This window comes from Nicotiana tabacum, chromosome 9, assembly GCF_000715075.1.
Source record: "Nicotiana tabacum cultivar K326 chromosome 9, ASM71507v2, whole genome shotgun sequence".
NCBI lineage: Eukaryota > Viridiplantae > Streptophyta > Magnoliopsida > Solanales > Solanaceae > Nicotiana > Nicotiana tabacum.
The window spans coordinates 113525567-113550568 of record NC_134088.1 but is presented as its reverse complement, the minus strand read 5'-3'; the positions used below and the strand labels follow the sequence as shown (position 1 = coordinate 113550568).

The 25002-nt window shown below is 38.1% G+C and overlaps 1 protein-coding gene and 1 long non-coding RNA gene across 2 annotated transcripts; both read left to right on the top strand.

Moving 5' to 3' along the window:
* Positions 1–945: 945 nt before the first annotated feature.
* Positions 946–14978, top strand: LOC142164391 (uncharacterized). The gene is made up of 3 exons (XR_012695167.1): positions 946–1138; positions 1889–1952; positions 14734–14978. It is a non-coding gene; the product is annotated as an uncharacterized LOC142164391 (long non-coding RNA).
* A 3076-nt stretch (positions 14979–18054) lies between these two features.
* LOC107764114 (enoyl-[acyl-carrier-protein] reductase, mitochondrial) lies at positions 18055–24800 on the top strand. The gene is made up of 10 exons (XM_075222066.1): positions 18055–18267; positions 18350–18447; positions 21735–21866; positions 21989–22132; positions 22199–22301; positions 22990–23089; positions 23308–23384; positions 23460–23538; positions 23886–24004; positions 24422–24800. Exons 1-10 carry the CDS (start codon positions 18080–18082, stop codon positions 24513–24515), a joined length of 1134 nt encoding a protein of 377 aa, XP_075078167.1. The 5' UTR covers positions 18055–18079; the 3' UTR covers positions 24516–24800.
* The last annotated feature ends 202 nt before the right edge of the window (positions 24801–25002 follow it).

Below are 25002 nucleotides of genomic sequence, written 5' to 3'. Positions count from 1 at the left end.
GAAGTAAGAAGAAGACTGTGACTCACTAAATTGGATTTAAATGCAGAACACAAACAATATTTTAACTTTGTGTAACCTTTGTCGCCATTCAAGACATTCACCTTGAGCTCTTCCACTCAATGTGTCTTCTGCTACTTTTACTCCATTCAGGATGACCTATGCTCCCCAAAGTGTTAAGGTTTCATCTGCTTGAATATAGATGGCATTAACACTTCATATATCCTGGAGATCTAAGTGGAACATGTAATGAAACTTTAGGTTAATTATGTAAACACACAACTTTTTCATCGCTTTTCTTAACACTTCTCTTGTTTCCAACTTTTGACCATCAATCACATATTCTATTGAACCTCTGATGTTTTAACTTTCAAGTAGTCTTACAATAAATAGGAGCAGCTGATTTTGCTCTTCACAAGGTACAAAATAACGTAATAAATGCCCTCATTCTCGTCTATTTTAGGATATTTATTACGTTATTTTAATCGATCAACCTCTTCACCATCAATGGAACACTCAAGTCAATCAAAAGAAGGTCATGCAAAGAAACGGATAATCTAAACCCCCAATCTTCGCCTCAGCAATATCTTTGTTTTTCAATACTCAAATAGTTCAATTATAACTTTGTTAAATTATATTTACAAATTGGGTAATTTTGAGCAACTTTAAAGTTATTTTTATTTTTCTTGGAAAGGCAAAGTTTGATAAAAAGTGGCATGTTTTTTAATTAGAGACAGACAGAGGCAATATTGTAGTAGAAATACACACAACCCATAAATATTGTTTGGCATAGAAGTAAATAACGTACTTCTTGAATTCATGAACGATAGAAGATGTAATACCTCACATTTAACATAAGGGTAGTTAAGTAATTGGCCCGAAAAAAAACCAATAAAACAAAATGGAACAAAAAGGGCCGAAGCCCACCAGAACAATCTTGCAAAATTTAAAAGGGTTTAGGGGAAGGGAATGAAGCCAAAAGCTTCAAGAAAAAGAAAACAAACAGAAGCAGCCATCAATCAAAGTGTCAAAAGAAAGAAAAGAATAGAGTTCGCTCAATAAGGTTTCCTAGGCAAAGAAACTGAAAAAGGAAAATTTCACTTCATAATTGCTACCCGTGAAAGCATTACTCGACTTAAAGGTCAAATTTCCTCCTTCCTTTGATTCTACTTGAGTTTCTGGCGATTTCGTTTAATTTTGATCATGTGTTTATGAGATTATATTGGGTACTGAAAGTTTAATACCAGCCAGAAGTATTACAGGCAAAAAGATTTATTAGTCAAGTTCCTTTTTATTCACAAGGTTAATGAGATTGAAGGGTACAGTGAATAGACAATACGAATGCCCACTAATTAGAAGATAATGAACTGGTTTGAGTTAATTGTAGCATGAGTAGATAAAAATTTCATGGGTTGAGTTAAACAATAATACTGGCAACTCAAAAATAGTTTGATACAACTTATTTAGATATGAGAATACCCATGAATAATTAGAATCTTTATTCTGAAATAGGGTAAGTAGCAAACAAGGCTACCCGTATCAGATTTATATTTTCAAATATTTAAGTACGTAATTGAAATGCTTACTTAAATTGTTGTGCTTCTGTAAAACCATCAAGAGGATATATGATGTAAACTATTAATTTTTATTCCCTGCAAGTTCTCAATATACTTAGAAAAGAAGTTGGAAAAAAAAAAGTTTGAGATTAGAAAAAAACAAATTTGTGATAAATTATGAACTAGTTGAATTACTCGTAGCTTGGGCAAAATAAGAATAATGATTTGACGAATTGAGAGTCAAATATATAGCCCCGAGGGTTGGGTATTCTAAATTAATTATGAATTAGCCTAAATATGAAAATTAACACCAAACCTATATGATGTGATTATAGATTGATCGAAGAAAGCCATACAGATTGCTCGAAGTGACGAGTTTAGTATTTCGACACAAGTACTGTGAGTAGTAATCTTACCACAATTTGTGTTTTCATAACCTACATGGTTTATATATGATTTTGAAAATAAATGTGTTACCGATGCTTTGAAATTTGAATGTGGGACAAATCCTTTACTTGATATGGTACCGAACAGTTTGCTTGAGATGTTTACCGGTCAACCAAAATGTTTTCATCATTACTAGATATGTTTTACCGTTACTTGAAATGTAACAGTTATTTAAAATGTTCTCACTGCTACTAGACATGTTTTACTGTTATTCGAGACATGATTACTGTTACCGAAATAAAATTATAATATTTGATAAGAAATGATGTGCCCTTCATTATTTTGAAAATGCTTTTGTATGAGTATTTACTGTTTACAAGAAATAGTATAAATGGAAGGATCCTGTAGCTAACGGCGGGTTAGTTAGACCTGGTGCACCTTGTATTTACCGATTACTGAGTACAGTTATAGCACTCGCTAGTGGGAAGGTAGAACTAGCATACAATTACAATTTTCCCTCGAGTAGGAACCTATAGTTATATTTGACTCCTTTTACGAAGGGGTCCACACAATGATACAGATTACATGATCCTTTTCTGGAAACCTCCCAAATATAAAGATTTGCTATGACACAGTATTTACCGAGTTTATTACTGAATTGTTAAATTGGTTTTGTTACAGGAAACACATGATGAGATTGATTATTATTACCGTTTTAAAAAAGGGGCATTTTATTTTGTGATTATTATACAAGCATATTTTCTGACTTGTCCTCTATTAAAAACGGGTATGGTTAAGTATTATTACTCACTGAGCTAGAGACTCACTCCCCGCTATTATTTTTACAGAGACAGCACTAGACGCAAGGTAGGATTCCGTTAATTAGATTACACGAGCTGACAGTTTCTGGTGAGCCCCGCATTTATTCGCGTGGGCAAAGATTGTTATTTATTTATTATAGTCTCTTTCTTGAAACTCTTAGAGTCGCTCCATAGTCATTTTTACGAGTGTCATAAGTATTCTTTTATTGATATAGAATTGGTGACTCGTATTAGACTTTCCTATCGTATAATTGGAGATGAAGTTAGTATTATTGTGTTGGAAATACTTCGTGAATGAGGATTATAACTTGTTTGGTCGATATAGGTTTGTTGTGTTGTTGATTTCTAAAACAAGTTTATTTTTGGATAGTCCTAAAACAGGGAAAATTCTGTCCGATTTTCTATAAAATACCGATGAGCCTTACTTGGGGGCACCTGCTCCCAAGCGCCTGTCATGATCCTAAATTGGGTCGTGACAAAGTTGGTATCAGAGCGTTAGGTTATTCTTGTGGCTAATGGAGCACACATCGGTAGTAGAATCTCAATTATGGTTATGTAGCCGGCCATTCCCATAATCGTGATTTTGCGAGGGCGTGATAGGATGTGTCTTGTCTTTCTTTCTTATTTCTCGTACGTGTGTGGCAATTAGAGTCAAATAACTGAATTTGTCATTACTTATCCTATTCGTGTATGACTCGGACCAATTACCCTATAATAGAATTTGGCTAGAGGTTCAAACTTCAAAGACGTCAAATTTCGCCAATGGACATGCAACTATCTCCAAGCAAAGAAATGCTACATAAGTAGTATACAAGACCAGTGAAAGGTTTATTGTTCCATATGAGGTGCTTCCCGATAAGATGCGTAATAGAGTCTATTTTGGAAATTTATATTAGTCTACCACTACACCGATAAAGGAGTGCTATCACAAAAAGGTACTTACCTCCATGAAAAAAAGAAAAAAAATTGAGATCTTTATGGGTATAATGGATAAACATAAGAAGAATGAGCAACAGAACAGGGGCTCTAAAGTCCTCATGCACCTAGAAGATTATAGGGAACAATACAATATTCTTAATACAGTTCCTAAAGTTGAAACTACTAAGTTTATTATTTCTGATAGTTCAAAGGATCCTTAAAGGTTTTAGTAAAATACTTACCACGTTATGAGCTATAGGATATTTCATGAAGAGGTCTATGGAATTGGCAACTTTTAGACTAGAGAACATGGCGAATACATGAAATGCTATTGTACTCTTAGGGATGCCAACAAGAGCAACAAAACTAATTTTGGAATAATTTCACTAAAGTGTTTATGAATCACTTCCTTCTTGACAGTTTGTGACGTGAACTTGCCTGATAGATCATTTAAGAAATTGATTTAGACGATGAGTATACTTACATATAGCACCAAACTTTCTTAGCTGGATACGCAAGTAACATCTTAAGTTTAGAGGCTTGTTGAAAGGTTGGTTAATTCTTTAAACAAGGTAGTAACTGCATATATGAAGATTGAAGACTTAAATCTATTTTGTAGCAGTTGCAATTACCAAAAAGATTGAAAATATGGACATGATAGGCGTGCAAGAAGTCGCATAAGAAGATCGAGATTAGAATATCTTTTAGTATGGATTTTAATATGAGTAGAAGATTTAAAAATCAAGAACGTTTTGAGATATTAAGCGATCCTTTTCGGGTTGCCACTTCTGTGAAAAATGTATAGTAGTTAGACATGTGTTTAAAACTTTTAAGATTCAAGTTAAGAGAAGGAAACCCTAGCTAACCAAGTTGTACTTGATATGGTTGACTCTAACGTACAGATGGATATGGATTAATTATCTTCTTACCACGCTACCCTCGATTATTATGGAAATACTATTAGGTTTGGTGGACTTTAAAAGCTAATTTTTTCCAAAAAGGGGATTATAGGTTTTAGAGATGAGTAAATTATATATTTTGAAGACTTAGCGGTTATAGAAGAAAGGTTGTTTGGGTCTCATAGCTACGGTAAGGGGCACAAGAGAAGAAACACTTAGTTTGAGAAAAAAGATGTATCATAATGAGAGATTCTCTAATTTATTCCTTAGGATTTACTAGGACTGCCTCCAATATGAAAAATAGATTTCGGTATTGAGCTGACACCTGACACGCAAACTATATCATATGGCACCAACAGAGTTGAGAGAGCTAATTGAATAATTGAGAGACTTACTGGATACAGATTTTATCATACCGAGTGTTGCATCATGGGATACACTAATATTGTTTGGAAAAAAAGGGATAAGGCTTTACGTATGTGCGCCAACTACAGATAATTAAATAAGATAACAATACACAACAAATATCCCTTGTCTTGTATAGATAACTTGTTTGATCAGTTACAAGGAGCCATTGATCTTTGGTCTGGTTATCATCAGCTTAGAATAAAAAAGGAAGATATTTTGATGTTTGCCTCTGATACTCGGTACAAACATTATGAGTTCCTTATAAAAAAATATATATTATGACTTACTTGTGATGTCCTTAAAGTTGGCCAATGCTTCAACTGCATTGATGTATATAATGAATATGGTGTTCAAAGTTGTTTTTGGAAAAAAAAATTCATAGTTTTTACTTACATTATTTTGGTATATTCTCGTACCCAGGAAGAGCACGAGAATTACTTGAAAAATATGTTAAAGACGTTGCAGGAAAATCAGCTTTTTACCAAGTTCTTCAATTAGCTAGACTCGATGGTATTCATAGGACACATGGTATCTAAGAATGAAAATATGGTAGATTCTAAGAAGATAGAAGCAGTTCATAAATGGCCGAGACCCATTTCTCCTACAGAGATTGCTTTTGGCTTGACATGCTACTATAGGCATTTGTGTAGGATTTCTCTAAAATAGCACCACCATTCACCAAGTTAAAATAGAAAATCGCTAAAATTCAGTAAATAGAGAAATATACAACGAGATTCTAGAAGCCCAAAGCATGTTTGACAATCACACAGATGTTAGCCTTATTCCAATAGGCTATAAAGAATTCACGATGTTATGTAATACTTCGAGGGTGGGATTAGGATATTTTTTCATGCAAAATGGCCGCGTGATAGTCTATGCTTTAAGGAAATTGAAGAAGCTCAAGTCGTATTATGCCACTCATGATTTGGAGATGGTCATAGTTGTATATCTTTTAAGATTTCGATACACTAATTATACGAAGAAACCTATGAGATTTATACCTAGCACAAAAGCCTGAAGTACATTTAAAATCAACAGAGATATAAATATGTAGCAATGCTAATGGAGGAAACTACTGAAGATGTAACTGTACTATTTTGTGTTATTCGAGAAAGATAAATATTATAATTTATGCAAAAAAAAAAGGATAATTTGGCGTATATAGCTCCTGTAAAGATAAGACAAAAATATGCATAGACTGGAGGGTACACGTATTAGATTCAATGTGAAAAGAAAAAAAAATCAAAGACATTATTGGCTATTGGTCAAGCCTGATGTAGAGTGCATAAAGGCTAGTTAATAGGAGGATGAGCGATTGTCCAAGTACCGAGATTAGGTCCTAGCTGGTAAAAACAAATAAGGATATGACTGTTAATAGTGATGATATTCTCCGACTAGGTGATCTATTAGGTGTAGCAAACATATATGGGTTGAGACAGGCTATTCGTGATGCAGCTCACAACTATAGATACGTTTTTGTATATCTCAGGTCCATAAGATGCACCATGACTAGAATAAAATTGGATTGGTTGGAAAAGAAAGAAAATTCGTTAACTTTGTTCTAACTATTTGACATGTCAGCATGTTAAGACAAGCACTTGCGACTCACATTCCCCTATAACAACTCAAGATTTTGAATTGGAAATACAATAAAATTACAATACATTATATGACTAGATTACCCAAACCATTGGAGGTATGATTATATGTGGGAAAGTTATAAATTGTCTTACAAAGTAGGCACGTTTCTTACTAGTCAAAACTTCTTATGATGAGGTGAAATATGTACATATATACATGAATATAAAACTCAATAAAGCTTTATTGTCCATCATATCTGATAGAGGATCACAATTCACTTTACGATTTGAAAATCTTTTTAAGAAACGTTGGGTACACGAGTAGATCTTAGTACTAGTTTTTATCGCAGATAAACGCAAAGTCTGGATGTACTATACATATCTTGGAGGATATGTTGAGAAATTGCATTCTTGAGTTTGGAGGTTGCTAAGATGCATATCTATCTTTAGCTGAATTTTTCTACAATAATAACTTTCAATCCAGCATTCAGATGGCAACATTTTGAAGCATTGTATGGTAAAAGATGTTATTCTCCTATCGGATGGTTTGAAGCTGGTGAGACTAACTTATGTGGACATGACCTAGTACAAGAAGCTATTAACAAGGTCGAGTTGATTAGGAAAAACAATTGATCACAACTAAAAGCAGACAAAAGTCTTATGGGGATACGAGGAGAAAGAACTTAGTTTTCACAATTGGGGGACAAAGTGTCCCTGTGACTCTTCCTTGTGAAAAGCGTGATGTAATTCGGGAAAAAAAAAGAAGAAGTAAGTTTAGCCCGAAGGTTATAAGGTCGTACGTGATACTCGACCAAGTGTGAGTTGTGGCGTATTGGTTGGCACTTCCTCCCGAATTGTCTTACATAAATCAAGTATTTTATGTTTTCATGCTAAGAAAATATAGATCAAAGTCCTCTCATGTGATTGAAGCACCGATTATAGAGTTAAATGGGAACTTATTATACAAGGAGGAGCTGGTAGCTATTATTGGCAAACAAGGAAGAAAGTTACGGTCAAAGAAATTGTGTTCGTGAAAGACTTATGGAGAAACCATAGAGTTTAAGAAACCACTAGGGAAGCGGAAGATGCTATGTGAGTCAAGTATCCTAACTTATTTCAATCTACAGGTACATGCTTCATCTGCTTGAATATAGATGGCATTAACACTTCATATATCCTGGAGATATAAGTGGAACATGTAATGAAACTTTAGGTTAATTATGTAAACACACAACTTTTTCATCGCATATATATATATATATATATATATATATATATATATATGTATGTGTGTGTGTGTGTGTGTGTGTGTGTGTGTGTGTGTATTGGGGGATCATTCATGGATCGGGCACGTATCCGCATTACCTGGAGGCCTTGTGGTGAGTTGTTTTTCCATGCTCCGGTTTGCAGCACCCGAAGCCTTCTCTTGTTATGTTTTTATCATTTCTGTCTTTTTTGTTTCAGGCTATAGTTCTTAGAGAGTTTTGTATATTCTAATAGATGCTCGTGCACTTGTGGCACCGGGTTTAGGGGATTTTAGTAGACACTCATGGGTTTTTTATTTAATTCACTATTTTACTTTCCCGTTTAGTTTATGCTTTACATTACCAAGCTCACTTACTATTTGTTTCTGCATTAAATAAAAATCAAAGGCTTTAAAAATATTAAAATGAGAAATTAAAAGGGTAGTTCACCGTTGGCTTACTTAGTGGCGACGTTGGGCGCCATCACGGCCTATAATTGAAATTGAGTCGTGACAGCTTGGTATCAGAGCTCTAGGTTGACATAGGTTTCACAAGTCATGATCGGTCCTAATATAGTCTTGCGGATCGGTGCGGAGACAATCGTAGTTATCTTCTAGAGGCTATAAGGTATTAGGAAACCTCCCTTCCTTCATCTCCTATCATGTAGTTGATGTTATGCTAAGTATCTTTCTTTTATTCTCTCACATATAGTGAGAATGCGTGCGGTAGATGTACCCGGTGGTGGAGGGGCTGCTCCCCCTGTTGCTAGAGACCGAGGAAGGGCTCCAGCTCCTACCATAGGACGAGGGCGTCCTAAAGTTGCTCATGTTGTGCCACCAGTGGATCCAGTAGAGGATCCTGTCATTGAGGAGCAGGGTGAGGTGCCTGCAGTTGAGCCGGCCTAGATAGATTTCATGTATGCGCCGGGATTTCACGAGGTCATGGGCCGTATGCTCTGGTTCATAGATTATATGACGCAAGCTGGTTTATTTCTAGCGGACCCAGCCACATCTCAAGCGGGAGGGAGAGTATAGACCCCTACCACTCAGACTCCAGGGCACGTTGTTGTCGTATATCAGACCCTAGGTACATTACCTGTAGGCGGAGCCCAGCCAGTTGCAGCGGTTGTACCAGAGCCTAAACTAGTGTCACACCTCCTTTTTACCCCAGTGAGTTATTGGTGAGATGAGTGGAAAAAATTCAAGCATGGTAAAAAATTAGGTACTCACAACTAGATGCGATCGTCGAGCCGCATAAGTTGTTGGATAGATAGACCAGGCTCCATCCTCCTGCCTTTGGCGGTAAGCGACATGAGGACCCCACAGGATTTTATTGACCGTTGTAGGGACATGTTGCATAGCATGAGAGTATTGGAGTCAAACGGGGTGGACTTCACCACATTTCGGTTGGAGGGAAAGTCCCGTAGATGGTGACAGTCCTATCTTCTTAACAGGCCAGTGGGTTCACGTCCCTTGACTTGGGATAAGTTCACATATATCTTTCTAGAGAGATATATTCCATTGTCTCAGAGAAAAGAGCTACGGGGTCAGTTCGAACGACTCTGGTAGGGTCAGATATCTGTGACCGATTATGAGGCGAGATTCTTTAAGTTTTCCCGCCATGCACTTGTGATACGCCCCAGTGATGCAAAGAGAGTGTAGAGGTTTATTGCGGGCTTGCATTATGGTATTCAGGTCACTATGGCCCGAGAGGTGGAGATGGAGACTCCTTAGGAGTAGGTTGTGGAGATAGCTCGGTAGATTGAGGGTATCTGCAGTCAGGGCCGATTGTATACGACCGCGGAGAAGAGGCCTCAGTATTCTGTAGGATTCAGCGGTGCCTCGTCTGGGGGCAGAGGTCAGTTCGTGAGGGGTCAGTCCGGCAGACCCACTTATTCAGCATCGCCGCCTTCTCGAGGTGCACCTGTGCGGGCCCTATTTCAGTGCCATTCCAGTGAACTCCTACCGTCCACCGGCTATTCAAGGCCCTTCTAGCGGGTATTCAGGTCCCAAGGGTCAGACTCAGGGTCACTCATCTTCCACACCGAGAGGTTGCTATGAGTGTGGGGAGCTTGGTCACATGAGGAGATCTTTCCCCAAGTTTCGGGGCAATGCAGTGTATCAGGGCCATTAGCCTATGATTATCGCACCAGCTGCCGCACTGGCCGTCCGGCCCGCCAGAGGCAGAGGGCAGGTAGGTAGGGGTCGCCCTAGAGGTGGAGGCCAGGCATGTGGAGCTTTAACTATGTTCTATGCTTTTCCAACCAGACCAGATGCGGTAGCCTCAGATGCCGTGATCACAGGTATTATTTCTGCCTGCGGTAGGGATGCTTCAGTATTATTCGATCCAGGTTCTACATATTCATATGTTTGATCTCTATTTTCTCATTATTTGGATGTCTCTCGTGAGTCCTTTGGTGCTCCTGTATATGTCCAGTGGGCGACTCTATTGTTGTGGATGGGGTCTACCGGTCTTGTATTATGGCTTTCTGGAGTTATGAGACTAGAGCGGATCTTCTATTGCTCGACATGATCGACTTTGAGGTCATCATGGGCATGGACTGGTTGTCTCTGTATCATGCCATCATTGATTGCCATGCCACGACTGTTACCTTGGCGATGCCAGAGTTGCCTAGATTCAAGTGGAGGGGTTCATCTATCAGTGCATCTAGTCGGGTTATCTCTTTCCTAAAGGCTCGGCATATGGTCGAGAAGGGTTTTTTGGCTTATCTATCTTATGTTCGGGATACTTTGTATAGACTCCTATGATTGATTCATTGCCTCTAGGGCGGGAGTTCTCCGATGTGTTACCTTCTGATTTACCAGGCATGCCACTAGATAGTGATATCGATTTCAGTATTGATTTGGCACCAGGTACCCAGCCTATCTATATTCCACCGTACCGCATGGCTCTGAAAGAGTTGTAGGAGCATCTTGAGAAGTTGCTAGCAAAGGGGTTCGTCAGGCTGAGTGTGTCGCCTTAGGGTGCATCGGTGTTATTTGTGAAAAATAAGGATGAGAGTATGCGGATGTGCATTGATTACCGCTAGTTGAAAAAAGTTACCATTAAGAATAAGTACCCGTTTTCACGTATTGATGATTTGTTAGACCAATTGCAGGGTTCAAGGGTGTTCTCTAAGATCAACTTGAGATCTAGGTATCATCAGTTGAAGATTTGTGCTTTGGATGTTCTGAAGACTGATTTCCGAACTAGGTATGGCCACTATGAGTTTCTAGTGATGTCTTTCAGCTTGACCAATGCCCCGATGGTATTTATGAATTTGATGATCCGGGTGTTGATGCCATATGTTGACTCATTCATCATTGTCTTCATTGACGACATATTGATCTACTCGGGTAGTATGTAGGATCACGAGCAGCATTTGAGAGTGGTACTTGAGACCTTGCGGGAAAAGAAACTCTATGCTAAGTTCTCTAAGTACGAGTTATGGCAAGATTCTGTGGCATTCTTGGGGAATGTTGTATTAGGTGAGGGTATTAAGGTGGACCTCAGGAAGATCGAGCCATTCCAGAGTTGGTCTCGTCCTACCATAACGACCGAGATCAGGAGTTTCTTGGGGTTAGCAGGTTATTATCGTCGATTTGTAGAGAGCTTCTCGTCTACTACAACACTTTTGACTAGATTGACCTAGAAGGGTGATCTGTTCCGATGGTACGATGATTGCGAGGCGAGCTTTCAGAAGCTCAAGACATCCTTGACTACAACATCGGTTTTAGTGTTGCCTTCCGATTCAGGGATGTATATTGTTTACTGCGACGCTTCACGCGTTGGCCTAGGTTGTGTATTGATTCAGGAGGGGCGAGTTATTGCATATGCTTCACGTCAGCTGAAGCCCCACGAGAATAATTACACATTACATGATTTGGAGTTGACCCCAATAGTTCATGCTCTCAAGATATGGAGGCATTATCTTTATGGGGTATCTTGTGAAGTTTACACCGATCATCGTAGCTTGCTGCATTTGTTTAAGCAGAGGGATCTTAATTTGTGGCAGCACATATGGCTTGAGTTACTGAAGGACTATGATATTACCATCATTTACCATCCGGACAAGGCGAATATGGTTGCGGATGCCTTGAGCAGTAAGGCCGAGAGTATGGGTAGTTTGACATTTATTTCAGCAGAGGAAAGACCATTGGCCTTGGATATTCAGTCCTTAGCTAACAAACTTGTCGATAGGTCGCATGTATTAGATTACATCATGGTTCATCTAGATGAGAGCTTGGGTTATGAGGAGGAGCCAGATGCTATTGTTGATAGGCAGGTTCGCCAGTTGAGGCCCAAGAAGATTTTTGCGGTAAAGGTTAAGTGGAGGGGTCAACCAGTCGAGGAAGCGACTTGGGAGATTGAGGAGGATATGCGTAGCAGATATCCGTATTTATTCAGCACTCTAGGTATTATTCTAGACCCGTTCGAGGATGAACGTTTGTTTAAGAGGTGGAGAATATAACAACCCGACCGGTCGTTTTGCTTTCTAGATCCTCTTTTCCCCTAACTAAGACTTCCAGTATGTGTTTTTGCTGTTTTATGACTTGTGGGGATAGTTGGTTGAGGCTTGAAAGGGTTCGGGTTGAAATCAGAACACTTAGTTCCTTAATAATGGCTTATTATGGCCAAGTTTGACTTGAATCAACGTTTTGAGTAAACGACCTCGGAACCGGAATTTCATGGTTCTAGTAAGTCCGTATGATGATTGTGGACTTGGGCGTGTGTTCAGATTGGGTTTCGGGTGATCCTGGAGCATTTCGGCGCTTAATGTTGAAAGTTGGTTCATCGAAGGTTTTCTTGTTCTTTAAATTTGGGTTGGAGTAGACTTTGGTGCTATCGAGGTCCGTTTGGGATTTCAAGCCTAAAAATAGTTCCGTATGGTGATTTATGACTTGTACGCAAAATTTGGTGTCATTCCAAGTAGTCTAAATATGATTCGGCGCATTCGAAGTAAGTTGAAAAACTTGAAGTTCATAATTTGATTCAATTTGGTTTTGGGTGTGATTCTTAGTTTTGATATTATTTTACGTGTTCCGAGGGTTCAAGCAGATCTGTATTATGTTTATGGACTTGTTGGTGCAATTGGGCGGGGTCCCGAATAGCTCGGGTGAGTTTCAGACCACCCGAAGCTAAGTCTAAAACATTGTCACTGCTGGTTCTAGTTTCCTTTTTCGAGATTGCGGAGGTTGGGTCGCCTTTGCGGAGAAGGAATTTGGGGTACTGGAAAATTATTATTCACGTTCGTGACACCCAGTCCGCATTCGCGGAGGTCTAGGACTTGTGACCTTCGCGTTCGTGTGAAAGGGCCCGTGTTCGCGTAGAAGATCGAGGCCTGGGAGGGGTAAGTCATTGTTACCCTTCGCGTTCGCGAAGGTTTGACCGCATTCACGAAGGTCAGGTTGGGCAAGCCTTCACGTTCGCGAGTCTTCCCACGCGTTCGCGAAGAGAAAATCCTGGGCGATGCCAACTTTGCCTCCACGATCGCGAGTGAACTATCGCGATCACGATGAAGGGGTAACTGGGCAGTATATCTTTTAAAAATCGGAATTTGGCTTATTTCCTATATTTCTCATATTTATTGGCCGATTCCAGAGCTTCTCGGAGAGGGATTTTCACCTAGCTTTTGGTGGTAAGTGATTTCAATATAATGTGAGCTCAATACAAAATTAATTGATAGATATTAACATGTAAATTGTGGAAATAATAGGATTTTGGTTGAAAAAACTAGATTTTGATAAAAATGAGATTAGACGCCGAAAATGATTATGAAATTGGGTAAAAACTATATATTTGTGTTTTTGATTTTATGGGTAATATTTATTTACGAAATTTTTTGGAATCTGGGCACGTGGGTCGTGGGTGAATTTTAGGAACCTTTCAAATTGGGTTGGGTAATCACTTTAATAATTAAATTATGAACTTTTGAGCAATTATTGATTAGTTTGTACAACTTCTGGCTAGTTTCGGATTGTTCGGCACCGACTTGAGGCTTTTACAATGATTTGTGGACCGGAAAATGGACTTAGAAACCATGTAGGTCTCTTGTCTAACCTTATAAGAGAGAATTAACCTCATAGGTGTTTAAATTATTATTTGATACTAATTGTGGGTGCTACGTACGCACGAAGTGACGAGAGTCTGTGCGTAGCTAAAATTCATGTTATGTCCGGGTAGACATAAGCCTTTATTATGCTATTACTTGCACTATTTGGACTCAACTTGCTAGTTTAATTGCTTGTATTAATAAGTAAAACTTGGTTAAAGATTATGTTAAATCGAGCTTCATTACTTAAAGAGTTGGCGAAATGTATAATTATTGATAGAAATTATTCTTCATGGTCTTACCGCAGAGTTATAAATATGAAATTTGAAATCCGAAGAGTTTCCCTATTCTTGTGAATCAGGTCGAACGCCTCGGCAATATATATATATATATATATATATATATATATATATATATATATATATATATATATATATATATATATATATATATATATATATATATATATATATTGGGTGAGAATGAGACGAGCAGTACGACCTCGACAATATATGTACACGATTATTATGGATCGGGTCGTACGACCTCGGCATAACTCGTGTGTGTTGTCACTCGAAGTCCGATTACACTTGATATGTCTTTCATGACTTGAGGATTTATAAATACATATTTAATTGTGATACTTGGGAGACTTCCACTTGTTATTTTGATAAATTGTCACTAAATTATTGCCTCTTATTCCATCATTGATGTTATATTCCATGCGTATTAAATAATCTTGTGTATTATGTATATTGCCCACTAGCAAGTGTCGAAGTCGACCCTCGTCACTACTTCTTCAAGGTTAGACTAGATACTTATTGGGTACATGTTTATGTATTTACGCTACATTTCTACACATATTGTGTAGGTTCTGAGGGAGGTGCACCTGGAGTTCGATCGGGCGCGGATCCGCACTACCCGGAGGCTTAGTGGTGAGCTGCTTTCCCATGCTCCGTTCTGCAGCACTCGAAGCCTTCTCTTGTTATGTTTTTATCATTTGTGTCTACTTTGTTTTAGATAGTAGTTCTTAGAGGGTTTTTGTATATTCTATTAGATGCTCGTGCGCTTGTGACATCGGATTTTGGGGATTTTAGTAAACACTCATGGGTTTTGATTATCTAATTCACTATCTTACTTTCCGGTTTAGTTTATGCTTTACATTACCATGCTCACTTACTATTTGTTTCCGCATTAAATAAAAATCAAAGAGTTTAAAAATATTAAAATGAGAAATTAAAAGGATAATTCATCGTTGACTTGTCTAACGACGATATTAGACGCCATCACGGTCTATAGTGAAAATTGGATCGTGACAATCCCGTTTAACGAAGTTTGGGATTTCACCATTTTGGGGTCGTTGAACACAACGCACTACAAAGTGAGCAAGAGGGTAATTTATGTAATTAAGATTAAAAAATCAAGTGTTCTAGAAAATTAAAGAGTGTGGTATCCCTCTCTCAACTAATACTATTTCCTTTTAAATTACAGGAAGATATTATATTATCTTTATTTTCATAGGAATAAATAAAATTTATACCTGTTAATCGGGTCGGACTGACCCGTTTACAACCCGGGTCAGTCCGGTACTATAGCGTGGGGGGCGGGCTGGGACGGGTTGGGCGGGGAGCGGGTTTCAAACGAATAATTTTTTGATACCGGTACACCGGAACCCGCTAAGCCCGTTAACCCGTTAACGGGTTGTTAACGGGCTACAGCCCGGTTCAGTCCGATTTTTTACGTTTTTTTATTATTATTATTATTATTTTTTATTTTATTTTTTTTAACCATTGCCAACGGTCAAATTCAAATATGACCGTTGGCCAACGGCCCTTTTTTGCAGAAATGGCCATTTCGGCCTACCCCTTAAGAAAATAGCTCCCACACTCCTAGTATTTGATAAATTATAATTTTAACCTTTTAAAAACTATAAATAGCCCCCCTTCTTCTTCATTTTTCCTCACAATTCATTCTCTTACTACTCTAATTCTTTCTTGATATTATTGATTATTGTTCTTAAATTCTCAATTACTTATTATTTCAAGTTTTATCAAATATTTCTCTTACTTCTGATATTGGTCGTGCTGTAAATGGTAATGATTATTTGACTGTTACATGCCATTAGATAGATGGTAATTTTTGTATGCAAATACGTATTATTGCTTTTAAATATGATGAAGATCAAAGTCATACTGGTGCATTTATAAGTAATACTATCCATGAAATTGCTATATTTTATAATCTTGCAGAAAAAGTTGTGTGTGTCATTTGATAATGCTTCTAACAACAATGCTGCTATTACAATATTAAAATTGCATCTACACTCATCACTTCCTGAAATATTTCATGTTAGATGTGCATGCCATATTTATAATTTGATTGTGAAGAGTGGCCTTGAATTATTTAGAGATGATATCACTTTAGTTAGAAGAGCTATTGGTGTAATTCAAGGAAATAATAGAAGTGCTAGATTAAATGCATTTAAAGAAAAATGTGTACACTATGGACTAAAACCAAGACTCATGCATGAAGAAATAGTTATTAGGTGGAATTATACTTATATATTCTTAAAATGTTGTTATAAATATAGAATGCCTATAACTGAAGTTGCTAATTCTCATTGTACCGATCCTAGCCGTTTATTAACATCTAGAACTTGGGATGTCATTGAAGATGTTGTAAAGTTTTTACAAAAATTTTATGTGGCTACACTTGAATTTTCTAGAGCTTATTATCCTACTATTGCAAATAGTTTAGTTCATATTGCTGAAATTTCTCTTTTACTACATAATTTGAAGAAGAAAGAAGGATATACTTCTATTGCTGAATCTATGCTAGATAAGTTTAAAAAATATTTTTACCCAATTCCCCTATTTACCTAATTGGTGCTATTTTAAACCCTTCTATCAAAATGGCCACTTGTCGCCAATTAATCACTGCTTTATATTCTTATATGGATATTGGACCAACTGAAACTTCTGATATTGACACTTGTATTTCTGATCTACACAAACATTTAGAAACATTATATAATTATTATGCTAACATTGTTGATGCTTCTTCTGTTGTAGATGCAAATATTCCTTCAAGTTCAGTTTCAACATCTAGGACTAGTGCTTTGGATGATAATGATGGTGTTGAAGATTATTTGATTTGGTCTACAATAGGAGAGCACCAACAAACAAGTAGCAGGAATATTGATGAACTTCAATTCTACTTGCAAAAGTCAGCAGAGCCCCGCACAAAGGAATTTCTACCACTGGGTTGGTGGAGGAGCAACTCAAATAAATTTCCTGTTCTTTCGGCCATGGCTCGAGACGTGCTAAATGTGCCGATTTCAACAGTCGCATCAGAGAGCGCATTTAGCCAAGCAAGGCAGCAACTAGGAGATACCCGTCATTCATTGGGTAGCAACGCTTTGGAAATTCTAGTGTGCTTCAGAGATTGGATAAGATCAGAACGACGAAATCAAGGGCGTGACGAGGTAGATGAAGCGGAGGACCAAGAAATTGGAGATATAATGGTTTATGGTTCTGATTCAACCAATGCCTGAAACCAAGAAGCTCATGTTGACATGAATGAACTTACAAAAATGATGCAAAACATGTGATGTACTATTTTTTTTTTATAATTGTTGTAAACTTTTAATTTGCAAGTTCAAAAATAACAAAATCAAAAAAGAATTTGCAACTTAATTTGAAGTATTATATATTATTCAATAAAAATATCAAATGAAAGTCTTCGGAGCTTTATCCTTACATATTGCCTATTGGTCTTATTAAATAATTTTTTGTAGCCACTTACTTTCAAATTTCAAATTTAAAATTTTAAACTTCAAAGTTTAATTGTAAGCCTTAAAAATTTGCAAACACTTAAGTATCAATAACATTGAATAAAAAAAATAAAATTTACTTTAAAAAAAAAAAATTCACGGCCCGCTAACAACCCGCTAATCCCGAACCCGGACGGACAAAAAAAAATCCAAAAAAATACAGCTCACTAACTCAGCTCGCTAACAGTCCGCAAAGTTAAACGGACGGGCTGATTTTTTTCCGTCCAGCCCGCCCGTTAGACACCCATAATTAAATTTATAGTCTAAGCCGTCCTATTAAAAAAATTTGTCATAGCATAGTCGGGTGGGTTCGGCGACCTAATAACGGCGTCGTTTAGCAGGTCATCCGAAGTCAAATAGCAGCTCATTTTGTAATGTCCCGTAAATGGCGACTACGAGGATTGTATCCCTCAAAGCCCTCGTACACGGAGTTTCAGCATGGTCACCACACTCGCAACTCCTCCTCCGTTCTCGTACTCTTACCTCCGCCGTGCGAGCTTATTCCTCCGCCACATCGCCGCCTTCTAAGGCTGTTGTCTACGATCAACACGGCTCTCCTGATATTGTCACTCGGTAATTAACTAAGTTCTCTTCAATTTACTACTACTATTTGTAAGCTTATATGTTTGTGTGTGTGTGTGTGTGTGTGTTGCAGAGTAACGGAGCTTCCACCGGTGGAAATTAAAGAGAATGATGTGTGTGTTAGAATGCTTGCGGCTCCGATCAATCCTTCTGATATTAATAGAATTGAAGGTTCGATTTTTTGAAGTTTTAGCTCTCTATTCACAATTTTTTTATTTTTCAATTGTAGAATATTTCAGTTTTGGAAACATGTCCATTTTCTTCTTCAAACTATATTCCTAATGATGGTCTTAACAAGTGTTCGAGTACTGTTCTACTTGTGTTTGTGTCCAGTTGGAGTTTGACCCCAAATACGAAGTTATATTTACTGTTGTCCGTTGGTTGGGTACAAGTATCCCAATGTATTGTCCTATACTTCCTCCATTCTAATTTATGTGTCATTATTTTCTTATTAGTATGAGAATGACCTTTCTACAAAGGTGGATCCAAAATGTTCAATTTTAAGATTCTTAGCATTGAACCTATTGTATTTTTAATATAAGTTCATATTTACTATTTGTTGCAACTTTAATGAACTTTTATACATAAATCTGTGCTCCACAGCGAAAGTACTGGGTTTAGATGCACCCCATACCAGTATGCTACATCCGCCTCTATTTAGAAAGTTAGCGATTAGTGTGGCTAAGACCGCGGCATTTGGTCGTTTATATAAATAAATTGGGGATAAAGGCGGGGAAAAGATGTTATACAGGCCGGCGAAAGTGAGAGAGAGGAAGGCTCGTTATCCGGACCAAGTGAGGTGCATAAAAGACGAGCAGGGTAGAGTTTTGTTGGAGGGGGCACAAATTAGGCAGAGATGGCAGTCTTCCATAAACTCTTGAATGAAGAGGGAGATAGGAGCATTGTGCTGGGTGAGTTGGAGTACTCAGAGTAACATCGAGATTTTGGGTACTATAGACGCATACGAGTGAGGGAGGTTGTAGGGGCTATGCGCAGGATGGGTAGGGGTAGAGCGACCACGCCAGAAAAAAACCCTGTGAAATTTTTGAAGAGCGTGGGTAAGGCGGGATTGGAATGGCTCTCTAGGTTGTTTAACGTCATTTTTAGGACGAAGAAGATGCTGAAAGAGTGGAGGTGGAGTTCGATGATTCCGCTGTACAAAAACAATGGGGATATCCAAAACTGCAACAACTATAGGGGCATCAAGTTTTTAAGCGATACGATGAAAGTGTGGGAGAGGGTGATAGAATGGAGGATGAGGAGGAATGTGTCCATTTTCGAGAACCAGTTTGGTTTCATGCCGTAACGGTCGACTACTGAAGCCATTTACATTGTGAGGAGATTGGTAGAGCAATATAGGACGATGAAGAAGGACTTGTTTATGGTGTTCATTGACCTAGAGAAAGCCTATGACAAAGTCCCCGAGAGAGATTTTATGGAGATATTTGGAGGCTAAAGGAGTGTCTGTAACGTATATTAGAGTGATCCAGGACATGTATGATAGAGCTAAGACACGGGTTAGGACAGCAGGAGAAGACTCTGAATACTTTCCGGTTGAGATGGGGTTGCATCAGGGATCAACACTTAGTCCGTTTTTGTTTTCCTTGGCAATGGACGCATTGACGCGACACATTCAAGGGGAGGTGCCTTGGTGCTTGTTATTTGCAGATGACATAGTCTTGATTGATGAGACGCGAGGTGGTGTTAACGAGAGGCTGGAGGTTTGGAGACATACCCTTGAGTTTAAGGGTTTCAAGTTGACTAGGACCATGACAGAATACTTGGAGTGCAAGTTCAACGGTGTTACCCAAGAAGCGGACGGGGATGTGACTTGTGAGGCTTGATACGCAAATCATTCCCAGGAGAGAAAGTTTCAAGTATCTGGGGTCTATAATTCAGAATGATGGGGAGATTGATAAAGATATCACACATCGTATCGGAACAGGGTGGATGAAGTGGAGGCTCGCTTCCGGTGTCTTTGCGATAAGAATGTGCCGTTGAGACTTAAGAGTAAGTTCTACAAGGTAGTGGTTAGACCGACTATGTTGTATGGGCAGAGTGCTGGCCAGTCAAGAATCCCATGTCCAGCAGATGAAAGTAGCTGAAATGAGGATGTGTGGGCATACTAGGTTGGATAGAATTCGGAATGAAGTTATTTTGGACAAGGTGGGAATGGCTCTTGTGGAGGAAAAGATGCGAGAGACGAGGTTGAGATAGTTCGGGCATGTTAAAAGGAGAAGCACAGATGCCCCAGTCAGGAGGTGTGAGAGGAAGGCATTTGGAAGTAAGAGGAAGGTAGAGGTAGGCCAAAGAAGTCTTGGGGAGAGGTGATCAGGCGGGACATGGCGCAACTTGAGCCAACCGAGGACATGACCCTGGATAGACGGGTGTGGAGGTTGAAGATTAGGGTAGAAGGTTAGTAGGTAGTCGTGCGTTTTCCTTTCTCTTCATTAGTTCGATAGCATTAGTGTTAGTATAGTACCCTTTTATCCTTAGTTTGCTATTATCACATATCTTGTTCTGTTATTACTTACCATCAGTACTTACTTAGTTTGCTAGCAATACTTCTTTCATATTCTCATTGTTATCTTGGATTTAGTTTTCTAAATATATTGTCTTGTTATTACTTGCTATCGGTACTTCTTTCATATTCTATTGCTATTTTCGATTTAGTTTTCTAAATATATTGTCTTGCTATTACTTGTTATCAGTGCTTCTTCCATCTTCTTTAGCAGAAGGTCTATCGGAAACAGTCTCTCTGCCCTTCCAGGGTAGGGGTAAGGCTGCGTACATCCTACCCTCCCCCAAACCCCACTTGTGGGATTACACTGGGTTGTTGTTGTTGTTGTTGTTGTTGTTGCTATGCTTTTGTAGTCACAAAAATCTCATGGCATGTTTAAGGCCACAAGTACCAATTGTTTTTCTTTTTTTATTAAACTCCGTGCTAAGTCAAACTATAAATTGAAATGGAGGAAGTAGTAGAAATCAAGTTGTTCTCATTACTTTGAAATATATGTCACCCAATACATTGGATATTATGCACTTTGGTGCATTGTGCTAAAAGAGAATAATAGATGTTTCTAAGATCTCAACTTGCCCAAGGCCCGGACTGTATTTGGACAGAAGTAGGTTTCGGTAATTCTATTTGTTTCAAAATTTATCCACTTTTTGACTAGGGGAGGAGTGGGGAGAGGCAATATTTTGCTTTTCTTTGTGCATCTTACTTTTCTCCAAGTGATGCCTCCTTGTACTAAAGGTGTTTGTTTCTTTCATTCATTCAATCCATCAATTATGCCTCAATCCGAGATAAGGACTAAATACGTAACTTCAAGTTGCGAAACGCAACCTCTTAATGGAAAAACCTGCTTTAGCCATTGTTTTTTGTCATTTTCAAGACTAATCTTTCTCATAAAGGAACATTATTTCACAATAGTTGTACAAATTCTGTTGTATCGCAGGAGTTTATCCTGTCCGACCACCAATGCCTGCAGTTGGGGGATATGAAGGGGTTGGAGAAGTGCATGCTGTTGGCTCTGCAGTTAAGGGTCTTTCCACTGGAGATTGGGTTATCCCTTCCCCACCTTCTTCAGGTAAAATTCTCTTGTCAAAAGATCAAGTTGTGAACCCTAAGAATACCTTATTAGCCTTAGTAGACTTAAGACCCAATCAAGGCACTTAATGTGGTATTCACCACAAAAATGTTTTTGTGCAGGGACATGGCAGACCTATGTCGTAAAAGAACAAACTGTCTGGCATAAAATTGATAAAAGCACCCCGATGGAGTATGCTGCGACTGTTACTGTTAATCCTTTGACTGCCTTGAGAATGCTTGAGGACTTTGTGACACTAAAACCAGGTTGTCCTATACTGAATAATATGGGTAGTGCTTGCTTCCATTCCTTGCTAATATTTTCATAAGCAGGGGACACTATAGTACAAAATGGTGCTACAAGCATGGTGGGGCAATGTGTTATTCAACTAGCTCGACTTCGTGGGATTCATAGCGTCAATATCATTAGAGACAGGTGGAGGTTACTTCTGTTGCAAATATGTTTTGGTCTTGGTGTACAAAGTTATCTTATTTCCCAAAATAATTGCTCAGAGCACAGTCTAATTCTCTGGTGTGAAAACATTGCTTTTATCCTCTGGTGTGAAAATCTTGCTTTCTTTAGCAACATGCCATTTCTCTACAAAGAAAAACTAGTGCTTTTTTCAGAAAAGAAAGGACAGATTCTTGTTAAAGTTTAAAAATTGCTTGAAGTAGATGTCTTGCTATTTATCTGTAAGTTCTCTCTATAGCGACAACAATAAAATTTTACCGTTATGATATCATATCTTGATAGTCTAAATTTGCCCCTTTTATTGCTGCCAAAGTTTCCTTATGTTTGGAAGTTAACATAGATTGCCTGAGAATTGCCCTTCCACTGGGAGCATGAGTTCATTTCCAAACAAATTGTCTCTATATAAATTTCTCCATTTCCAAACAAATTGTCTATATAGAAATTTGTTCATTTTTTTGAGAGCTTTTCCCAGTGAAAGTCAAGTAATGAATTTACACACAATCAGGTCTCAGTTAAGTATTTATCATTAATATACGTATGATGTACTGTACTGGGTCCGTTTTTTATTGATAAACATATTAGGTCCTATTAATCTATTGCAAATTGCAATGCATGACATATGCACAAGATCACAAACTTAATGCTTTCTCAGGGCAGGATCAGATGAAGCAAAAGAAAATCTCAAGAAACTCGGTGCTGATGATGTGTATACTGAAAGCCAACTGGAAGTGAAGAATGTCAGAGGTCTCCTGGTATAAATCAACAACCATTTTAAGTTTATAATGACTTGTATAGTGTTGTTTACACTGTGCGATTTCTATAGGTCATTTCCCATTCCTCTCTGCCCATCCCCTTTTTCCAAACTTCACATCTTCAATGGGTTTTGGCATTGCTCTAAAATACTCCGTTAACTTCTCTCAGACGTTTTTTCTTATTTAACCAAATATTATCATTTCCTTTAATGTTGTAGGGCAATATATCTGAACCTGCTTTGGGCTTTAACTGTGTTGGCGGCACTGCCGCTTCATTAGTCCTCAAATTCCTGAAGTAAGATGGTATTCTTATTTTATTTTCTATCCAGTTCAATTTTGCAGATTTAAAGGCATAGTGTGTTCTTTGCAGGCAGGGTGGAACTATGGTTACATATGGGGGGATGTCAAAGAGACCTATAACTGTATCTACTTCGTCTTATATATTCAAGGCAAGCTTCAAGCATCACACTTTAGTGTCTTTCCTCTGAAAAAGTGGCTCTATGGTGGAGCTACTTCAATTGTACCTGAATGAGCATCAGCAAAGTGAGGGACATAACGTGACAATAAAATTGTGAGACATTCAAAAAGGAAAACCTCAATGAGTGGTTCATTAAATGCATGATTGATAACTGAGAATATTTAATTTTTGTTGGGGAGTTTGGATCAAATAATGGCTTCAAGTATGTGCATTTAAGACCTGTAAAAATTTAATATTGAAACCTAATGAGCTATGTGTTAGTATATGCTTGTGAGGGAAAAGAATACTGAACTGTTACTGCTTCTATATTATTTTCAGGAGCTCACCTTGAGAGGATTCTGGCTACAGAGGTGGATGAGTTCAGACAAAGCTGAAGAGTGCCGATCCATGATAAATTATCTTTTGGGCCTATGTCGTGATGGGAAATTGAAATATGAGTATGACCCCTGTCTCTCACTTGATGTCATCGTGTCCTTGTGAAAGAAATTCTGGAAATTTTGTAGGTACTAGAATTTTATTGAAAATGATAAATTAAGAATTCAGTAATTCTGTGGCCTGCTGACTGTTGGATGAATGATAATGGGTGAGGAAGTCAATTGTTAACTTTATGATGCAAAAAGGATGGCCAGATCATTTACCAGCCGACTAAAGATAGTAATTATGTATATTAGTTCAGGATGTTTAAGTTTTCTGACCCGGGGGAGGAGGTTATAAAGGGGTGTTCTTTTTCTGGGGGGGGAGGTAAAGGGGGGAGTGGGGGGGATTGCTTCATTCACTATATTTCCACAAACTGCAAGTAATATTATCTTTGATGCTGAGATCTCAAGTTGAATTGCTTCTTTTTTTATATACAGGTTGGAAGTGGCACCTTTTGATGATTTTCATTCAGGTCTTGAAAAGGCTATGGGGAAGCGAGGAAGTCAACCAAAACAAGTTCTTAAATTCTAAGTCATGGGCTTTTAGATTCGATCTAGCGTGAATATGAAACTTTCCTTATTTTGAACCTCTGCAGTCCTAAGGCTTACCTGTAAACAACCATATAATCGTTGTTGAGGTCCTCTATTCTGTAGTTGAGATCCCAAAAAATGTTAAAGGCTTGGAAATTCATGTGATAGTTGATGAGTCTTCGTATAGGTAGAGACAGTTTTAGCTTTGTTACTGCAGACCTCTTTGTAAAATGAAGCCAGCTAAGGTCTGCTTATATCAAGAAATTTATAAGCATGCAATGGAAAATAATATGACTGATTGCCAAAGCAAACCTTTGGGGCTACTTTCCCCTATCCCCAAAGGGGAGAATTTGCAGCATCATATATTTTACAAGTGGGTATATTTTCGTTTATGCAGCGGAGCTACCAAATCCAGCTCTTTACCATATCTGAAATATAGGACGGTGTCAACAATCTGCTACAATTGTGCTTAAGCTTGTTTTACTTGG

Bases quoted from the DNA above. Each gene is read 5' to 3' on its own strand.
- LOC107764114 (XM_075222066.1), top strand. From the start codon at position 18,080: ATGGCGACTACGAGGATTGTATCCCTCAAAGCCCTCGTACACGGAGTT. The intron at 21,867-21,988 runs GTAAAATTCTCT...GTTTTTGTGCAG, and splicing joins CCCTTCCCCACCTTCTTCAG to GGACATGGCAGACCTATGTC. The intron at 22,133-22,198 runs GTTGTCCTATAC...TTTCATAAGCAG, and splicing joins CTTTGTGACACTAAAACCAG to GGGACACTATAGTACAAAAT.